General features: G+C 44.9%; 1 protein-coding gene across 2 annotated transcripts in view; it reads left to right on the forward strand.

The window, feature by feature from the left end:
* The window catches only part of daam2 (dishevelled associated activator of morphogenesis 2), a gene marked incomplete at its 5' end in the record, with an annotated part of 77,632 nt that overhangs the window by 45,813 nt on the left and 12,618 nt on the right, over nt 1-19,201 (forward strand). For both annotated transcript variants that reach the window (XM_083632645.1, XM_083632646.1), the window contains 13 exons: nt 767-833; nt 1,007-1,124; nt 3,272-3,410; nt 8,115-8,173; nt 8,374-8,558; nt 8,662-8,958; nt 9,610-9,717; nt 13,022-13,128; nt 14,303-14,387; nt 14,917-15,023; nt 16,294-16,382; nt 17,966-18,134; nt 18,716-18,823. In XM_083632645.1, the coding sequence (XP_083488771.1) occupies nt 767-833; nt 1,007-1,124; nt 3,272-3,410; nt 8,115-8,173; nt 8,374-8,558; nt 8,662-8,958; nt 9,610-9,717; nt 13,022-13,128; nt 14,303-14,387; nt 14,917-15,023; nt 16,294-16,382; nt 17,966-18,134; nt 18,716-18,823 (1,638 nt within the window). The remainder of the gene's footprint in view (nt 1-766; nt 834-1,006; nt 1,125-3,271; nt 3,411-8,114; nt 8,174-8,373; nt 8,559-8,661; nt 8,959-9,609; nt 9,718-13,021; nt 13,129-14,302; nt 14,388-14,916; nt 15,024-16,293; nt 16,383-17,965; nt 18,135-18,715; nt 18,824-19,201) is intronic.

The raw sequence follows: 19,201 nt of genomic DNA on the forward strand, positions 1-19,201 counted from the left end.
GAATGGGTTTTTGCCGCGATGCTTCAAATACGATCTCTGGGCAACGCAAGATTAATCAAACGCGAACCAGAGTTCCGTCGGATAATCTTCACACATGAGGACCACTTTCATGAGTTTTGTAGCATAAATGCGAGCCCTAGAAGTAAAAAGCTCGAGCTAAGCTAATCCAGAACTACACACTGTCGCATAGGCTTCCACGTCACGTCAGCACTCAACCTGGACTATTGTTGATTTGTGCACTGATTACCCCGGGCTGAACGGGGCTGAACCAGGTGAGGGAAAGGGAATTTCCGTGTTCGTCCTTTGAAGTGGTGACGTTATTGACGTATACATATATCCCCATCGACTCAAGAGTGTAGTCTCATTTAGCCGTTTGCTAGCTAGCCGCCCTTTTAACGGCACGTAAAAGCTTCAAAACTCGTAAAAGTGGTCCTCGTGTCGTGTGTGAAGATGATATTACTAAACACTGGTTCGCGTTTGATTAAGCCTGCCCAGAGAGATTATTAGAAGCATCGCGCCAAAAACCCATTCAAAACTCCCATAGGCGAAAACAGTGAAGAACCAGGACTGTTAGCATCGATGATTTCCGGACTCGTTTCTGTGGCTCTCTATTCAGATGTCTATATTACCTAAAACAGGAAGTCCTAGATTAGAGCAGTTTACTGCAGATAGCACCCCCTAGGTCTGTAGGGAGGTATTACAACAACTCTAAATTTCACCACATCGTTCAATCTCATTGGACTGTACTCTCTCTCTGTCTCTCCAGGCATTTGGACTTCTTTGAGATGGTGCGGAACGAGGACGACTCGGAACTAGCCAAACGGTTTGATATGGTGAGTTATCGATCAATCGTTCCTTGAGACAACAGTACATTTTGCTCTCAAGTTGCTGTCAGGGACTGTACTATTTTGGCTGTCTTCATCCTAAGTCACACAGAACAACCATCAAATTTATTGTATAGTTTAAGAGTTACTGGGGACTAATTATCTCTCACTTTCTTCAACAGTCCCATGTAGACACCAAGAGTGCCGGTGCCATGTTTGAGCTGATCAAGAAGAAGCTGAACCACACAGAGGCCTACCCATACCTCCTCTCCATCCTCCAACACTGCCTACAGATGCCATGTAAGTAGCCTGATTACAAGTCATTTTTACTTGACTCACTTTTTTTAGTCAACTGATACTGATCAAATTCACAAAGATGCTTCCAGGACAGGTAAACCATTTATAGCAGGGGTGCCCAATATGTCAATCGCGATCTACCGGTAGATCGCAAAGGCCATGCTGGTAGATCGTGTGCCATTCATAAAAATCCCCCCCCCCCTCCAAATCTTGTCCATCCTCACAACAGCTGCTGTGTAAGCTGTGCTGTGACTCGAGACACCATCTCTGTCTCTCTCCCTCTTCCTCCCCCGCATTCGATAGATCATATAGAGCTGGTCATTTTAAAAGTAGCTCGCAAGGCAAAAAAGTGTGGGCATGGCTGATTTATAGAGTCCTAAAAGCTGGTGAAAGGTTAACTTAAAGGGCCCATATTTTGCTAATATAATGTATTATTATTTTATTGTTGGCGCCCTCCACTAGAGTAACTTATTGCATCAGTCATAGTTGAAAAAACTCATTGTTTATCTTGTCCTGGCTCTCACTGCCCCCTTCAGTTCACCCTCTGTCTGAAATGCTCTGTTTTAGGTCCTGTCCCTAAACCCCCACCCTCCGGGAAATACTCCAGGCGGGCAGCGCGGGGAGTTTTGGTGTTTGCAAACTTCTGCCCAGAGAGCTAGCGCTGTAGAAGCGAGACTATCTGTCTGTCTGACTATCTATCTATCTATCTATCTATCTATCTATCTATCTATCTATCTATCTATCTATATAGATAGATAGATAGATAGATAGATAGATAGTCATTCATAACAGAAACAGACAGACGATCTCTGCTTTAACTACTAAATTTGGTAGTTGTAAAACAATTATATCAACGAGCAACGGATTGTCAAAACGAATTTGACCATCGATGAAAAACGTGACTTGGACGTAAAGCAAGCTATCAATTGATATATCAACATCCCCCTAGCTATCTACAGCTCCGCTAGGCCCGGGCTGCACCCGGACATTTCCTTCGGTGGCTGGCCGAGCAGGGATTCTATTACCGCGGCCGCCATAACGTTACACCCTGCCCAGGGAGCTTCACACTAATCAATGTCATCACATTCAAGCCAAAAAACAACAGCTAATGTAGCTAGTTAGCTAACTTCCCAAAAGCTTGTGACTATAAGTGTGCCTCTCCTAGCAAAGGCTACACGGACCAAACCAAAATGAGGACTTGGAGAAGTCAGCAAGTTGGACTAATGTTACAAGTTCTGAAAATGTGTGCCTTTGTCATTCATCAGTTGTTCATGTCTATAAGGCAGCTGTGCTGCTAGGCTAACATAATAGCAAGTGCTAACGTTACCCAGCCGGTAAGTAACGTTAGCGCTTCCTAGCAGCACATTGGACCGATGCTGGAATGAGAAACATACCAAACATATTTTCAGAACTTACCACTTCAGTCCTACATCCTGGCTCACTTCCAAGTTGTCTCCTTGTTTTTGCGGTCTGGAATCCGTTATTCCATGAGACTACTGTTGTGTTAGTTTAGTCCCAGACAGCCAGGTTGGAGAGAGCCTGGTGGTGATGCGGGGTTAGGTTACTGGAGCAAATTGTCAGAACAGGGAAGAGAGGGGCAGGGTGAAGGCTATGGGGTGCGCGAGCGCGCTGCCGGCCCGGGCTAGGCTTGGCATCACCATGGTAACAACTTCTACTGACGTCACTAGAACTATGCTCTCGCACAAATCCATGTCCTCTCGTCTACGAGACTTCATGTGGGGGGAGGGGGGGTTCATGGGGGTAACATTAAAACACTTTCACCTATTTATTTGAAGCTTAGCCCATGTTTAATATGACCATCCAAGATTGTAACAACATATATATGATACAAAATTAAGAAATGCATAATATGGCCCCTTTAAGATGGCCCCTGAGACAGCAAGCATATCTCATTTATGATGTTGCATTCTAGTAATAGCATGCACATGAAAATTGAGCATGAAAACAATGCGTTTGCTGTTTTTATGTATGTGTGGTCCGGGAGGAACCTCCATCGTATAAAATTAAATTATAATAAAAATAACAATTATAAAGTAATAATAATAATAATAATAATGATAAAAGGGACGACGACAACAACAACAACAATATCAGTCTAACCTTCAGTATTTTTGTCTCTCCATACCCAGATAAGCGTGGAGGTGGCAGCCTGCAGCACTGGCAGCTCCTAGACAGGATCCTCCAGCAGATAGTCCTACAGGACGACAAGGGTGAGGACCCCGACGCCGCCCCGCTCGACAACTTCAGCGTCAAGAACATCATCCGCATGTAAGTGACTGCACATCTTTATCCATCATCAGAGCAGAAAAGTACCTAGATTCAAGATTCAAGATTTTTATTGTCACTCCGTAGTACAAGTATCACGTGTGAAATTCTTGTGCTGTAGGCTCCGTTACAACATAGTGCAAAAAAGAAACAAGAGGCAACAAGCAATAAAGCAGTAGACCCGCCACAGAGAGTGGCGTATTCACTGCACATATGTGCAAATGGCATGAACATACTTTAAACATAATTAAACATAATAACATTCTGTTAGGTGCAAGTAGCTACCTAATTAAACATACTGTTGAACATTAGTCATACATGATGGTAGCAGCTGCAGTGCGGTACAGTACAGCTACTACACTATTTGTATATGTTAAGGAGTCTCGTGGCCTGCGAGAAGAAACTGTCCCTCAAGCGATTTGTGCGTGCTCTTGGGACCCTGTATCTCCTCCCTGAGGGTAGCAGGGTGAACAGACTGTTGTGGGGGTGGTTTGTGTCTTTGATGATCTTCAGGGACCTCCTGAGGCACCGCTGGTTGTACAGATCTTGCAGTTCTGGCAGCTCACATCCTGTTACGTGCTGGGCCGCGCGCCTCACCCTTCTTAGCGCCCTGTGGTCCATGGTGGTGCAGTTCCCGTACCAGGTGGTGAAGCAACCAGTCAGCAGGCTTTCAATGGTGCCTCTGTAGAAGTCCCTGAGGATTTTTGGCCTTAGCCCGAATTTCTTCAGGCGCCTGAGTCCGTGTAGTCGCTGTTGGGCCTTTTTGACAACAGTGGCGGTGTGGTTGGCCCATGTCAGGTCCTGGTGGATATTGACTCCCAGGTACTTGAAGCTGTCCACCCTTTCCACCACTGTGCCGTTGATGGTGATTGGGGGGTGTGCGCCCCCCCCCCTTCTGTAGTCTGGGGCGGCTTTAGCTCAGGAGGTAGAGCGGGTCGGCCAATGACGCAAGGGTTGGCGGTTCGATCCCCGCTCCCTCCCAGCTGCTGTCGCTGTGTCCCTGGGCAAGACACTTAACCCTCCTTGCTCCCGATGGTGTGAAGGCACCCTGCGTGGCAGCCTGCCGCCATCGGTGTATGAATGGGTGAATGTAGATTATCTACTGATTGTAAAGCGCTTTGGATAAAAGCGCTATATAAATGCAGGCCATTTACCATTTAGTCTACAATGATCTCCTTTGTCTTGGAGACGTTCAGAGAAAGGTGGTTGTCCTGGCACCATTGTTCCAGGGCCTCCACCTCCTTTCTGTAGGCCGTCTCGTCGCTCCTGGAGATCAGCCCCACGACCGCTGTGTCGTCTGCAAACTTCACGATGGTGTTCGAAGTTTGAGTCGCCACGCAGTCGTGGGTGTAGAGGTCATACCAGAAGGGGCTGGAGACGCACCCCTGTGGCGCTCCTATGCTGATGGTCAGTGGGGAGGAGGTGAGGTTGCCCACTCTCACCACCTGGCGGCGGTCTGTTAGAAACTCCAGGATCTAGTCACACATTGCTGGGCTTAGTCCCAGATCCTTGAGTTTGCTTACCAGCCTGGAGGGTACTATGGTGTTGAATGCTGAGCTGTAGTCCACGAACAGCATTCTCACATAGGTGTCCTTCCCCTCCAGGTGGGAGAGGGCGGTGTGGAGCACGTGTGCTACTGCATCCGCTGTGCTCCTGTTGGGGTGGTATGCGGATTGTAGCGGGTCGTGGTCCGGGGGGAGTGTGGGGCGGATCTGTGATATAACCAGCTTTTCGAAGCATTTGCTGGCTATGGGCGTGAGGGCTATTGGGCGCCAGGTCACTGGTCACTTTCTGCTGTTTGGGAATGGGGATGATTGTTGCTGTTTTGAATACCCCCTCACAGCAGTCATAGTGTTTTCAATCAGTATCTAAATGGCACAAAACATGACAGTCTATATCAGATATTGTATTTATCAATCATCTTAAGATAATAAGGGGTGACCCCAGTGGGCTCAACCACTGGGCTGTGGCCCACTGGTGGGCCTCAGAACGCCATCTAGTGGGCTGCGGAGGACCTCTCACATCAAGGTATCCGAATGATAGCCTATCATTTATTTGGGAAGTTAGTCCTCGGAAATGTTTTAACAATCACAGGTGAGAATTACAAAAGGTTGAGAACCCTTGACCGAGGAAGTAGTTCCTTGAGTTCCAGACCATGATGAGAGAGTTAAGTGCACTCTAATGCCAGCACAAACTCCATGTCTTTTCACCCTCAGAGGCTGTAAACAGGCTCTCCACTTTCTGGAAACATCTAAGTGGTTAATGCATCCTCTCAGCATCACTTCGCACTAAGATCAAAGACGAGACTCATTTCAACAGTGTGCACTTTTATGTCGGAATAAGCGAGGCGTGGCTGCGAGGCGGATAAGCGCTGCAAGATCATGACTTGTGCCTCCGAGCTTTGGCGTACGCATCAACAAGGCAAACCATTCACAATAAACCAGTAACCACATATATCATTAAAAAAATAAGCAGCCTGTCTCAGCCTGGCTATTGGCGTATTTTGAGCTATTTCACAAGTAGCGCGAGCGAAGAATGTGATTGGACAGGATGGGGAGGTGAGGCGGCAGCATGGGGTCGTGGGCAGAGGAAGGGAGGAAGCGGTGAATTGGCATGAAAGTGGACGCCTGAGATCAAAAGGAGAATGTCTCTAATCGCATTAGGCAGGCGAGCTGGCCGTGTCCAGGTGCGGCCAAGCAGTCAGTGGGTTTGATGGGGAAGACTGCAGGGAGAAATGAACCTTTCATAAAATAAAACCACCTGCTTGACTTGGGGAAATGGTTGATGTCTGTATGTCACCAGCGGTGCCGTTTACGTTGTTGCTTCGGGAGATTGTTTTTCAAATGGTCACTGACATTCATTGGGTTTTGAGGTCTAGGTTTCGATGAATTTTGAAAAGGAATCTGGACTAGTGTTCGCAAGCCAAGGTCTGCGGTGTCTGCTGAGCGTATGCAGCGTTAAAAGATGGCATTCAGGGCTTTGTCCATAGAGTTCATGTTCTACTCCTTTCTCTCTCTCTCTGTGCTCTGGGGGTGTACATTTCTCTTCACCAGTTTGCTTCAGGTTCCCTCTGTTTGACTTGCTGTCATTCTTTTCTCTCCCTCTCTCATCTTTCTCCTGTATCGGTCTCCACATTTCTGTCATTTCTAAACCAAGCTTCAGATCAGTGATTAATGTCTTTAGTCTCGGTGATGAAAGCACCATAAAGCATGTAGCGTGGTAAACCTTGGCCCGTGCCGCCTCCCACTCTATGGACTAATTCAGCCTCCATTGTTTGTGCAATCAGCACACTTGAATGTAATTCTTTCCAGTAGCACACAGAGAGCGAGTTTAGACACGGCGGCTAAGCTGTCAATTGCAGATCCATTATAGCGGTCAAAACCTCCCCCTCTCTTTACGTTGATGCCAAAGTCTTGTTGTGTTTCCATAAACTCTCAGAGAGTAAATTATGCCTGGAAAAAGCGTACATAAACTGAGATTTCCTCATTCTTTGGCTGTGCCCCGGAGGCCCTGATGGTTAACGGGTGAAACGTTTGTCTCGTGCCGTGGCGGCTCAGGAGGGGGGGGGGGGGGGGGGGTGGTGGGTGGGTTACGCTGTTAAAACAAATGAGGGACGGAGTCGTTAATCATCCGCGGTCCGTATGACGTTGACTCCTTGCGCGCCTGACCCCAAATTAACACTCTTCTCCAAATCACATTTTTTCCCCAGCTATGTAAAGGTATTTATTTCAGAGTAGCGGACAATAAAGTGATTGCATGTCTTTTTTATGACGGGATCCATGACACATTGCTTGAGCTGTAATTAAAGAAGGATTGACTTCGTAATCAAGTTCAGGCAGTTCTGTTCGTTAAGTAACAGGCAATTAGAAGACCTCAAACTGATTAATTTGCCCTTAAATTGCCTTGTGGGCTTTCTCTTGAGAATTGATTACAACCACTTAAGCGTGAATCATTACCACAGCGAGGTTATTTTATTCTTGCTGTGAGTTGTAGCTCATAACTAGGCTTCTGTCCTGTACTTACTCTCTTGCTCTTTCACTATCGTTGTTGGTTTTAAAATCGTCACTGAAACGTCTCTATTCCCCCATCTTTAGCCATGGATACCACCGATGCACCAGGTTTCACTTTTACAATCTCTCTTCCCCTCATTTCATGTCTCATAACGTTCTCCTTAATTCAGTAGTTTTACTTTGACCTCCTATTTGTTTCCTTTATACCCACCTGCAGTCTCCCTGACTGCCCCTACTTTACCATGAACACCCAACTATTACATGACTGAAACTCAATTTCATATGGGATTTACAGTATAACCTAGTTTAACCTTAAACTTCCAGCTGAACTGACTGCCAACTTTCATAACCATGAATATACACTCATTGATTCCAACCTGGCAATATTGATTTTAGCATTAACGTTGTGCTATGCAGCTTAACAAGGTAAAATGCATTTCAACCCAGTCAATTCCCCAGGCAATAAATACAAATTCCATTCACAAATAGGAAGTGGCAATGATTGTCAATGAGGATAATTTCCAGTCCATGTTTTTCCTCAAAATGTCTTCTATTGACTAGGTTGGACTGCAATTGATTACCTGCAAGCTTTGTGTTTATTAATGGATTTGAATGAACAGCTTGTCTTTTAAACCTCTATGTCTCTCTGTATTATCTGTCTGACTTTGTTTTGATCCGTCCCTCTGTCTGTTCACAGGTTGGTCAATGAGAACGAGGTGAAACAGTGGCGAGAACAGGCAGAGAAGTTCAGGAAAGGTAAGACTTGTTTGACACACTGCCCTCTGCAGGTTGAAAGAGAAAATGCATCTCATTTCAGCTAGTAAAAAGAGAGGCCAATTTAAGTGCTTTTGTGAATGCATTCATGTTCTGTTTCTTATGTCTCTCTGCACAAATCAATGACTGTCTACCTCTGCTTACACCATGTTAATAGTCCTCTCCCCTCTTCCTCCTCCCAGATCATGCAGAGCTGCTAGCCAAGCTAGAGAGGAAGGAGCGGGAGTGTGAGACCAAGACCCAGGAGAAGGAAGACATGATGAAGACTCTGAACAAGATGAAGGACAAGCTCCAGCGTGAGGGTGTGGAGCTGCGCTCAGCCAAGGAGCAAGTCATGGACCTGTCCACACGCATCCATGATATCGCTGTGAGCAGGGCCGCTTATTATTAAAAAAATTAACTATAAATAAAAACAAAACAAAAATAATAATCTTAACGTATCTCTTATTTCCTCTCTTTCCTCACAACAGGGCGGCAGTGTGTCTTTCCCACCCCCTCCTCCGCCCCCTGGTGGCCCCATGGCCCCACCTCCTCCACCTCTGAGTGGCAGCTTCCCTCCGCCTCCGCCTCCTCTACCCTTCAGCTGCCCACCCCCTCCCCCGCCGCCTCCCCCCCCTGGAGCCCCCCCTCCCCCGCCCGGAGCCCCGCCCATGTTTGGAGCTCCGCCTCCGCCGCCCTCCTTTGGCACGAGCAGCACCCTGCGCTCCAAGTCCATCCCACAGCCCTCTCACCCCCTCAAGTCCTTCAACTGGGCCAAGCTAGGAGAGGTGAGAGAACAGCGGCCCTTTTTCACAATATCGTCAAACATCTTCCTTGTGCTTCCGTCATCCTGACGCTGCTGTTGTATGAAAACATTGTATTCGATCCTTTAATTTTTTTTTACTGCAGTTGAAACCCTATACTATGATGGACCAAATGTTGGCCCAAACGAATGAGTATCTGAAATAAACCTGTTCTTATAGTTTGAATTTCAAGGTTTTCATTTTAGAGCTCTAAATCCTATGGCATCATATTGTGAGCATGACCTAATGTCCATAATATAAAAATATGGTAGATTCATAATCAGATTAAAGGAGTATATCAGGAGTAAAGTATGAGCCGTTCCATAATTGCATCTTGCTGGTCATATAGCGAGGAGCTAATGTCATTGCATAACAAATTCAGCACATACAGTACGTTGATCCTTAATCTCACGTAAATGTATCTGAACAGCAGTAGCAATACTTGGCAGAGACCCAGAATAAGCCCACATAGGGTTTCCTGTGTCTACCTTCACATGCATTTGTTGATTTCTTTTTCTCAGTTTTTTTTGTCTATGTGCCAAAAAAGCACCTTTATAATTCATGGCATGAGCTACAGAGTATTCATCTCAGCTGTATCTCCCCCTGTGTCGCCTCTTATGTCCCCCTGCTCCTCAGAATAAGATCACCGGCACCATCTGGCACGACATCGATGACCTGAGAGCTTTCAAGACCCTCGACCTCAAGGACATAGAGAAGATGTTCTCGGCCTATCAGAGACAGCAGGTTCGCTTTTGGTTGTTAGGGATTGGGATTTGGGATACACCATTCTGGAATGCAGTGGATTTTTTGGCATACAGTATGTTGCTGCGTGTATGTGTTGTGTTGTGTTGGGAGGGGGGGGGGTACAAGAACAGATATCTGTGGCCCGCTATTGTTGCAAGTTTGATTTGCCATTGAAGTGATGAATTATGCCACTGGGATTGAATGGGTGTGTATTTGTGTGTGCGCGCTGGGGTAAGGGCCAGGATGTCTGAAAGTCTCTCCATCTAACATTAGCAGCTGTTCACTCCTGAATGGCTTATTGTAGAAACACCACAGAGCTCAAGCTTGCCCTCATATCTTCAAGCATTTGTTTGGGGGCTGTGTGGAGCAGGCCAGGTCTTCATGGGCTCATGCATTACACACACAAAGGAAACGGCTGTCACTGGCTGTTTTTTAGACCTTTTTGACGAGAATTTATAATTTTTTATTGGGTGAAAAAATAATCACATGACTTATTGACTAGTCGACTACCTTTTGGGAGTCGTTGATGACTATTAAAATGTAGTAGTTGTGAATGCCCTATGATACAGCAAAGGAATATTGAGGTTAGCATATTAAAATAAAGCAGCAATTGATTGAACGGAGCTGAATCTTGAGCCGACTATTAGGATAATTGCAGTGTGCACGCCTCTACTCTACACTTCAAGAAGCTAGCATACAGTACATAGCAATGAGTTCATCCTGTGTTACCATAGTTAAACTAATTACATAGCACTTATCATGTGATAATTTGATTTAACTGCCTCAAATAGGTTTAAGTGGAAGGTCAATTAATCCTTAATTAGTTTCTAGTAATAATGGTTTACAAACAAGCTCTTAAAGCCTTAATGGGAGAGCAACAGATAGTCTCTATAGAGGCATTACCATTGTTGAAGCCTTTTCAATGCATTTTACTGGCACAGTTCAAAGCCTTTTGACAACTAAATGCAGAACTTCTCTTTGTTGATTTTATTAAAGAGTAATGGGTCATTTGAGGTTGTTGCTGACAGTGATTTATTAGGGATATTTATTTATACAGTGAGAGTTTTCATTGGCACACGCCAGCAGTTAAATGTAGATCTCTACAGATTTAGCTTCATAAAACCCAAGGTCTCTCTGACTATGACAACTCCGTTCCATTTGGCAAGTGAGATATTCGACTGGACAGTGTTCCAATGTTTATATACGCCGTAATTGCTTTTATAAGCTTTTCGTTGGTCATTCTTTCAAAAGAGTATTTTGTTTATATTGACCCTCTGTAGGATTAGTTACCACATTCATTTTTCATTTTCCCCTTCTTCCATTTCAAGACAGATGTAGATGCAATAAAAAGAGTACACTTGAACAATCATGGTCCCTTTTAAGAATACAAGCAAAATAGAACAGAGTTTAAATGTCTATTCACCAATGCGGCACGGAGCTATTCCAACCACCAATATACATTTCATGAGCCCCTAACGACTGAAGAAGTAGGTGACATTCCTGTCTCACAGAGGCTTCCCAAGTTCTGCTTGTAGTGTGCATAGTTGTAGCTCTCTGCTCCAAACACCACTGTAGTTCTGCCACCTTTTGCCGCTTGAAGTGCTAATCTTTGCATGTGTTTTCAATTTTTTTGGTCTCTCTCTGCACTCTCCGACTGCCTGGGCAGGAGCTGCTCACTAACCAATCCTTCAAACAGGTGAGTCAAGGCTCTTCCAGCTTCTCTACCACCTACTTCCATTGCTCTGTGCCCTTCTCTTCTGCTATGCAGCGGGCAGCAAACAAGGAGAGTTATGTGCCCTCAAGGGTCTTTGGTCAATATTACTTGTTGCTGGACTGGTTATGGGATATGTTTACTGTCTACTTGTATTACGTTTTCTTTAAAGTATCTTGGGATTTATGAACCTCAATCTAGGACGTATTTTTCTCCGAAATAACACTGTTTTCACCACTGTAATAGCAGGCATACAGTATAGGAAGCACCTGAATAAAGATGATGTATCGCTGGTTACTGTTTTACACTTTCCCTGGTTTGAGGTTCAAAAATCCCAAATGTAAATGCAGCATTAATCTTCATTGCCATTGCCTTATTCATCCTGAACATTGTCTTGTCTTGTTTAACCTGCACATCCCAAATAATTACCGTAATTACTGTAATCATCTTTCATTGCCTTAATTCATCATAATCACCTGAATTGGAGCGAGACCGCCATAAATATTGATAAAGCCCTTGAAGAAATGTTGCCTTGCACACACAAAAACAAACACCTCGTCCACATTTCAATCACCTTCATAGCTATTATAAAAGATCATCCTCAGAGAGAGAGAAGGCGGCACCAGTCTCCAGTTGCACTTTTGCTGAATGCTCATAAACGTCAAGCTGGCATGGATGCCTTGAGCGCGTGGGTAGAAACGGCTCTGGCAGGCCCGGCCAATGGGAGTTGTCCCCCTTACCCCGTGCCAACGCTATTCGCTGCCAGTCAGCGTAGGTCAATGCGGGCACGGAAAAAAGACACTTTCTTTACAAGCCGCATGTGTTTGACATAACGTCATGCCCTGTAACCGCAGAAAGGACCTTTTCTGGCAGGCGGGAAAACCAGCTCGCACCATAAATAGAATGCATTTAACATTTGGGTTTTTCAGACATGTGTTCTTTCCCCTTGTGGATTTTTAATGCTACATTTGTGTGAAGCTTACAAAAATATCTGACAGGCCTGGACCGAGTTTTGAACAGTGTTTCCTGTTCCTCTGAGAGTTTTATAGGTCCGCTTGCGTTGTGTTTTCAGTGGTGACTCACCAAAAAACTCTTCTCCCAGGACCTGCTTTATATTTTCTGCTCGCACCAGCGTGAATTTGCGGAGCTCAGTGTTTCATGGCTTTTCTCGATCTGTTTTCGTACACCCTCCCTCCACGACTACATTCAGAGTTTGCATTATGTCCCTCAGAAATGTATATTGCATTACGTCCCTCAGAAATACGCTGCTGCAAAACCAGGTCAGGGAAATTAATTAACCTCTGGCCAACATTTGCTGAAGCATTTGGACAGAGTGCAACACTTTGGTCTGAACTTGACCATGGTGTTGGTCAAACAGCAACAACTGGCGATGGTTACGTTTATTGAAAAGCTCATCATCTCATCTACAGTGTAGATTCTAATCTACACACATTGCCGTTTGCTTAAAAGTTGTAGGGGTCATGTCATTTCTGAACAAGACAATGATAACATGTACATGATGTATAAACTGTATAATATTGTTTTCACCCTCAAAACTAACCTATATCTCTGTCTTAATCTGTCTTTCTGCAGAAAGAGACAGGCTCTATGGACGACCTGTACGTCAGCACACGGAAGGTCAAAGAGCTGTCAGTCATCGACGGCCGACGTGCACAGAACTGTGTCATCCTGCTTTCAAAGTACGCGTCCCAGCCAGAATGCTGAATTATGTTATTATATATTATACATATTATACATCATAACATCAGTAAACAACAAGTCATGATCCATTTATTGGATTAGAATAATGAAAAGATGCCCTCAGCAGACTCAAGCACATGGAAAGTGAAGTTGAAGCCCACAGGCCTTTGGGTCAGGGGTTAGAGACGTAAGTCATTCGAGAGCTGTTTCAAGCAGGTGCTTCTTATGTTTGGTACAGGAAATGTGTTTTTAATGGACTCGTAAGGACATCTGTTAGCCTAATTGCATTACCGTCAATGTATTCAGTCTGGAGGAAAGAGCAGGCTTGGTTATATGACAGAAAAACACTGTCCAGGTAAGGATGCACCAAGGAGTGGTAATTTGAAATGACCTATGCTTTTCAGATTACTTTCTTTAAAAATACAAGGATCGTGAATCCCTATATAATTTCTCTACATAGAATTGACTCCCTTCCCAAGGGGCATTCAGCCACATTATATCTAAACCGGAATCAATTAGGATCTTTTAAGTCTCACCCTGCAATATGGTTGCCATTGGTATCCCCCCTAATAGTAAAGATGTGAGACCCCTCAGAGACTTTGAATCCTGACACCGATGACAGATCAATATACAGGCTTCCTGAACCCTCCTGAACTCAGTTTCCTGTCAATAGCAAAATGACCCCAGGGCACAAACTAGGCCCAAATGGGGTCAGCAATAAGGTCGATAGGGCTTTGTTGCACACCCTAACAATACTGTTATTGATCACAACTCTAGCACACTAAACATTGATCATTTGCTGACAGCAGCTGGCAACTGGTCCAGGACATTAGTCACAGTGATTAGTGAGATCATTCACAGTGATGCTGGGCCTGTTATGTGTGCATTGTGTTTGTAACTTGGCCAGTTTATCATTAAAACAGATATCCAATGAGACATGTATTTAAGTGTACAGTAGGTGTGAATGGACTTCTGTGAATGATGACACCATCCAACTGTTATGTAACTTTCCCATTGAATAACTGTCGTAATTATTCAATTTCCTCATTGTATGAGCACTGATCCAAAACATTGTGCATTGATCAAAATGTTCTGTGCCTCTATGTGACATAAGGAACATACGTACGTGGTGTTATTGCTAAAACACAAAATGTCCAATTGTTCCCTTCGCAGGTTAAAAATGAGCAATGATGAAATCAAGAGGGCAATCCTAGAGATGGATGAGAGGGAGGAGCTAGCCAAAGACATGCTGGAGCAGGTAAGGTTGAATAAATGAAGTCATATACATGTAACAGAGCAGTACAGTACAGTAAGAGGTTCACTGTATTAAGTCTATTGTTGTTATGTTGTTGTAGTTATCATTGTTATTGGCTGCTGCAAACATTGCATATTGATTTGATTGGCTGGGGAAAGGAAATACAGTAGATATTGTTTTGTCTCAAAACAAGTAATATCCAATAGCCACTGATTAATGGGGTTTTTAACCTCAATGGAGTTTTGGATCTACTTTGCCCAATCAGCATTAGGCCTAGAACAAAACAGCAAGTGATGGCTGTTGATTTCCAGTGTTCCAGTGTTTTATTGCCAGTGTTCAGGTGTAGCAGTTTAGGAATGACTCATGTGGATATTTATGGACTGTTGCACTGCAGGTTGCATTTGTCTTGCTGCTGCAGTAGTTTTACAGCATGCATGTAAAGGAAATACTGCCATATATATGAATATCTTTACTGTTATCACTAACATTTTAATGAAGCTTTGAGATTAACCTTTTCCTTGCATCTTTGCAGTTGCTGAAGTTTGTCCCAGAGAAAAGTGACATTGACCTCCTGGAGGAGCACAAACATGAGCTAGAGCGCATGGCCCGGGCCGACCGCTTCCTCTATGAGATGAGCAGGTACGTACTGTATGTCACGACCACAATCACTTTTATTGCCATAATATGCAAGATTACACAATTTTTGACAAAAAAAAATTGAATTTGTCTTAGTGTCAGTATGCAGCGTAGGGCCGCGGTCATATCGATATTCAGAGATAAAAGAAAATGGGTAAAATATTTAAAAGACAAATCACAACATTGCAAGTGAAGTCCAATTTATACAAAACTAGCAATGGTACCTAGCATTGCCCGGGTTAAATAGGCACAAAGCAATACAAACCTTTGCCTGTTCGGAAATGATGATGGTGTCCAGATGGTTTCCAGGAGTACACAACCCTGCCTATGACCGTCCCCGGGTCATGACGGGGGGGGGGGGGGGGGGGGGGATTCAGCTGTGTTCAGGGGGTGGTGGGGTTTGTGTGTGTGTGTGTGTGTGTGTGTGTGTGGGGGGGGGGTGTTGGTAGGGTCCTTGGTAGAGTAGGGGGCTTTCGGGCCTTGCTGATGAAGCCGATGCCTGTTTTTGTGGCGAGAGGTTCTGGTCTACAGTTGTGACACGTTTGCATAGCATCATGCCAGACAGTTGATGGCGTTCAGTTGAAATGAAAGCTTTCAGTGAGTGAACAAACTGCAGAGTTTGGGCCGAATGAAGGCATCAGCCACTCAGCTCCAAAGATGTGCCTAAATATTGAAAAGCACAATAGCTCTTCAAAGAGAATGAGCTTGTTGAGCAGAGAGGGGAGGCAGGGATAGGATACTAGCTGGGATGGTGGACGGGGCCATTCATCATTCATCAGAAGATGTCACGGAGACTCTTTGAGGACTCGGATGGCGTCAGGGAGCAGAGTTTTAAATCAGTGGCGAGCGTTATGAGCTCCATCTTGACTCGGAGTGTGCCCCTGTCACTGTTTGTTCTTGATAATTAAACCTTTTCATTTCCTTTTGTGAAATATTAGCCTGTTCAGTTTCGCTCCTTTTGACCGCATCCCCTTTGGTGTGAGGAACACCTCCTGGGATTTGCTTATTTTCTTTTTTTGCCATTCAATATCCCCGGCCCCTCTTTGAAATGGCCGCTCCCCTGCCTCAGTGAACCTTTGGGCAAGTTGAACATGCCCTGTGTCAACTCTCCAACTTGACGGAAGCCTATTCCATGCTAGAACGCGGAGGAGGAGGGAGTTTTGGATGAGTTTTGGGGGGTTTCTAGCTTTGAAATAAGGCTCCCTGGAGACACCACTAATTCACTCTCTTTTTCTCTTTTCACCTCCATCTGCCACTTTCATCACTTTGTCAGGATTGACCACTACCAGCAGAGACTGCAGGCGCTGTTCTTTAAGAAGAAGTTTGCAGAGCGTCTAGCAGAAACCAAGCCAAAGGTGGAAGGTAAGGAGGACAAACAGCTTGGGGGCCACAAAAAGGCAGAGGAAGGAGAACTGGAGGCAACATCCAGTAATTAGTCATTTAAGAGGCTGAAATATCCATTAGCTGAAATAGTCATTAGCCTGCTTTTGTGATCAAAACAGCTGAAAGGTTTGAAGGCTTACAGTAGCTCTTCATATGATTGGAATAGTAAAACGCCCTAGGAGAGACCCCCCCAAAAAAGTGTGAGAGACTAAAAATGTCAGTGGGTTGGAACACTGAGCAATGCTTTTCACATCTTGTGAAAAGGGTGTGTGTGTGTGTGTGCGTGTGTGCGTGCGTGCATGCGTGCGAGGGTGGCTAACTGCATGTTACAGTTGTTCCCTCCACCCAGCTTAAATAAAGAGCCAGGTTACCAGGGAGGCTGTTTTGGAAAGCTGGCACATGTCTCTCTGCTAAACACTGCAAGTCGCTTGGAAAAAGCAAGGGGAAGGCTTCCAATGAAGGCCATAGAGCTGTGTGTGTTTTATGACCAAGCTGTCATGGGGTGTCTATTTGATCCAGAGCTACTTAAGACACTTCTCTCCAAGCCTAAATGCCTTTCTGCTCTTTGATGATCAAATCACCCTTAATACTTGTTTTGTCGTTGGTGCCAACAGTGTTTCATTTGCATGGAGCGCTCAGTGACACTTCAGGCCTGTTGCACTTGCTTACTGTAACTCATTTCTGCCAGATAGTCTATTTGATCCTCATTTCTCCTCCTGCATAATGTTATTGGCCACTAGGAATGGAAAGAAAAGTACCCAGGAAGCTTTTAAGAGTAAGAGCAGAGACATAATCCTCCTGTGAGTTCCCATATTGATACAAGCCTCCAGAATCTTTGGTGTGGAAGCCAAATGTGCCCAAACCACACTGTTCATCAATTCCCATAATAACCTTCTCATCCCCTTTGTATTAGGGATGATACATTGTCATTGACTCTAGATGGGACTACATTTCCCCAGACCACCCAGCATGTTCAATAGAGCTGCTTCAGAACAAGCAACAGTGCAGCCAGGCTTTTCAGCATTCTGCAGAAAGAGTGAGGGTGGAGCCAGAGGAGCGGTTCCCATGCCACATGACAGACAGCGCCGTAACAATAAAAATATGGATTTTGTTAATGATTTTCACATTCACACTGAGGTTTCCTCTGTGGTGATGGGGGAACCACCTGCACTTTGCCAGAGAAGTCCGTTCCCAGGGGGAAGAGATGGACAGTGACACCATGTTGTTTCAAATATTCCCTTCAGCCCGCTGTTTTATGGAGAGAGATGGAAGGACCTGATGGCTTTCCCCACTGAGTTTGCCCAGTTGTTGCGGGCGGGCAATATTGATCGATGGTCATGAACGCTCGGGGTGTGTGTGTGTGTGTGTGTGTGTGTGTGTCCGTCCATAGGGGCCAAGTGGAAAAACAGAATTGAAGGAAATGGAAAAGTCAAGATCCTTATGTAATGTAAAGTGGTGCGTTACATAAAGTACACATGCACTCACATCAGTCACTAACTACTGGACCTCTGCCGCTGCTTCTCTCTCTCTCACAACCCCCTCGCCCTTCCCTCCCCCTCCAGCCATCCTGAATGCGTCTCGGGAAGTGGTCCGGAGCAAGCGGCTGACCCAGATCTTGGAGGTGGTGCTAGCCTTCGGCAACTTCATGAACAAGGGCCAGCGGGGCAACGCCTACGGCTTCAAGGTGTCCAGCCTCAACAAGATTGCCGACACCAAGTCCAGCATAGACAGGTGGGCCTGCCGTGACCGCAGCAAGTGGGCTCAGACATCGAATAAAGGAGGAGTGTTCCAGATGGTCCTTGTTGTGGCACTTTCTAGATCGAATTTAGACTAGGGCTGCGAAATATATCGATATTATGTCGATATCATGATATGAGAGTAGATATCGTCTTCGATTTTGGATATCATAATATCAATATGGGATAAGTGTTGTCTTTTCCTCTTTTTCAAGGTTGCATTACACTAAAGTGGTGTAATTTTCTGAACTGTTCTAGCTAGTCTATTATTTGCCTTTACCCACTTAGTCATTATAATCCACATAACAGATGATGATGTATCTTGATCAAAAATCTAAATATTTTGTGAAAGCACCAAGTTACAACGGAACATTTAGCCCACTTTGTAGAAAATACAGATATATTTATCGCCATTCAGCCTAAAAATACAGATATATGATTTTTGGTCTATATCGCCCAGTCCTACTTTAGACTTAGACTTACAATATGAAAGACCAACAATATTTACAATATTTAGTGTGTGGTTTTCTTGTTGGTTCATGTATCCTTATGCATTTGTCTGTTATGATGGAGCAGGAGCATCACCATGTTGCACTACCTGATCATGATCTTCGAGAAGAACTACCCCGACACGCTCCACATCCAGCAGGACCTCAGCAGTATACCCGAAGCCGCCAAAGTCAAGTGAGCGCACACTCATTCTCTCTCTCACACACACACACACACACACACACACTCACTCTCTCACACACACACACACACACACACACACACACACACACACACACACACACACACACACACACTCACTGTCTCACACACACACACACACACACACACACACACACACACACACACACACACACACACACACACACACACACACACACACACACACACACACACACTCACAATTATGCCTCTGTTGTTTTCACCATGCTGCTGCAACCTCTTCACAGCAGATAAGGGCACTCTCTAGTCTAAAGTTATGTCATTCAAAACATTCCACTTATGCTGAGAGCTGTACCTGGGGGGGGGTTGGGGTTAACTCGGATGAGATTC

The sequence above is a fragment of the Poromitra crassiceps genome, assembly GCF_964638095.1.
Source record: "Poromitra crassiceps genome assembly, chromosome: 3".
NCBI lineage: Eukaryota > Metazoa > Chordata > Actinopteri > Beryciformes > Melamphaidae > Poromitra > Poromitra crassiceps.